The sequence below is a fragment of the Apaloderma vittatum genome, unplaced genomic scaffold, assembly GCF_000703405.1.
Source record: "Apaloderma vittatum isolate BGI_N311 unplaced genomic scaffold, ASM70340v1 scaffold26913, whole genome shotgun sequence".
NCBI classification, from domain to species: domain Eukaryota; kingdom Metazoa; phylum Chordata; class Aves; order Trogoniformes; family Trogonidae; genus Apaloderma; species Apaloderma vittatum.
The window spans coordinates 44,700-47,042 of NW_009709257.1; the positions used below are offsets into that span (position 1 = coordinate 44,700).

The 2,343-nt window shown below is 39.1% G+C and overlaps 1 protein-coding gene across 1 annotated transcript in view; it reads right to left on the bottom strand.

The window, feature by feature from the left end:
* LCOR (ligand dependent nuclear receptor corepressor) overlaps nucleotides 1-2,343 on the bottom strand; it is a 22,376-nt gene that overhangs the window by 7,017 nt on the left and 13,016 nt on the right. The window contains exon 3 of the mRNA XM_009866853.1: nucleotides 254-541. Coding sequence (XP_009865155.1) covers nucleotides 254-491 — 238 coding nt within the window. The 5' untranslated portion in view covers nucleotides 492-541. The remainder of the gene's footprint in view (nucleotides 1-253; nucleotides 542-2,343) is intronic.

A 2,343-nucleotide genomic window follows, 5' to 3' on the forward strand; every position in this document is an offset into this window, starting at 1 on the left:
GCCCCAGTTTGGAGCGCGTCCATCCCCTTTGCCCTTCTTCAGAACAGTCACTGGTGTCCACGGGCCTACCTGCTTTTGAGAAGTCTCCTGTCTCCCAGCCACCCCTAGCTAGCCCTTACTTTAACGTGAAAACATCCACCGCTTTTCCACTTTACATGTGAGGTGAAAGTGCAAACGTCCAGTGGCCTGGTTTCACAACGAGAACGCCGTTAACGGTTTGCCGTAGGATGCAAGACACTGGTAAGAGTCCTACCTTGTTCACTAGGTTCTGACTGAGACTTTCTGACAGTAAGGTCCAGAGGTGAGTCTTGGTCAGCCATGAGAAGTTTGCTGAGCACAGGGTTCTGAGCAGTTGCAGCCGTGGGAGAGGAGGCGACCAGAGATGCTTTCAGCAGGCTTTGGTTCTTTGTGCTATTGGGCTGGCTGGAGTCCTGAGTAGAGCTATTTTTTGAGGTATATTCAGCAGCAAACTGTCGGATCATTCGCTGCATGATCTCACGGGCCACTAGGGGAATATTGGGGTCAGAGACCCTAGGACTGTCTGCAAATATTAGAGATTTTTTTTTTTAAGGAAGCACTTAAAGTAAAACAGCTTTTATAGTAAGTCATTGTTTATATATATAAAAATAATAATCTTGGGGAAAAAATTAAAGCCAAGGATAAAATAATTTCTTTAGGAAAAGTACTTTAGTCATAGAATACCTGAACAAGAACTATTGCTGATTCCAGTATAACCTTCCCAAAATAACAGTTTCCCAAGAGAAATATGCAATCTCATAATTTCTTTTCAAATATATATATATTTGACCAGACCTTTAAGACGTGTGGAAACAGAAAGGAGAGCCAAACCCACGAAGAGAAGTACCAAGTAACGAAGCTCATTCCAAAAAAATAATTGAACAGGCTATTCAATGGAGGAATTAAATAACTTACCTGCAGCTACAGAAGGGGGGATTGAGTTGCAGCAGTCTGCTACAAATTTACTGGGAAATAAAGCCCTACAGTTCTGATTCTTCAAAATACTTCACATGAAGACCAAACGTTCAAGTGTCTTCCATCCCGTTTTATCTATTTCTTTTGACATTTCTATCATTATAATCAATGCAGCACCAGGCATTACCCAAAGAGCTTTCACATATAAAAAACCCCAAAAATGTATTACATGAAAAGTAATTCTATTTCTAGAAAAGCTGATAAATCTATTAGTAAGAAAAGCAAATGGAATAGGTATATTCAAATTTATTTGTATGAAATAATGAATAAATACAAATGTATTTGGGGATGTGGACAACGCAAAAATATACTGGCAACAACCACTACTATAGATCAGTAGTAATTTGTGCTGTCAAAGCAAATATGTAACTCCTAAATCACTTCACCTCAAATACTGCTTGTGTTCTCTGGCCAAATCAGGGTAAAAAACCCAAAACAAAAAGAAAAACAAAAAACCAAAATGCTTTCCCCCCCAAAAAACCCACAAAAATCCACAGAAACATAACAACCCCCATCTCCTCCAGAAATGGCTCAAAAGGTTTGATTTTTCTATTTCTGAAGAAACATTCTGAGAAAATTGTGCAGTAGAAGACCAAACAAATCTTTAAAAGCAGCTCTTGCAAGGGAACAATAGTAAATTGTTTATTTCTTCCTTTAAAAAAATTGCCCAGGTTGAAAGGTAATCTATTGAGATTGAACTATTAGAAGCATTAGCAAAATCTTCTGTGGGACATTTCAGCATTAAGTTTGCTTTTTAAATCCATTTTTGACAAAAATGCATCAATCTGACAAATCACTTTTAGGGTATTTGTAAAGGATGATTGACATGAAGGGTTGAGCTGTCCACAAACTACAGAGCTGCAGCAAGCAGCTACTGTGTTTCTTGATGAAAAACCATATTGGCTTTAAATATTTAATCTAGCCCAAATTCCTTCCTGGTCAGTAGTTTTCTAAATCTAAGACCTTACACAGTCAACACGTGTATTCCTACAGGGCTACAGCAGGTGTAAACTTCCGAGACATTTATGTAAATACTTCATCATTTTCTTGTAAAACATACAGGATGTTTTATTGTTGCTAAGAGTGAGACACCAGAGTTTTAAGAAATCACCAAGAGATGAGCCAAACTCAAATTTATGCACATTTGTATTTCCACTTTCTTCCCAAATGGCCCACAGGGACAGAAGCCGGGGGAAACATGGGGGCTTTTTTCTGCTCTGGTAACATTTCTTCCACTTCCTAAGCTCTCTACTGAACCTGCTGAAGGACACCCGGAAGGCTGTGGTAAAGCTCCTGATCACACCAACACGAACAATTTGGCACATGCTTGCAGCTTATCCAAGTCGGGCT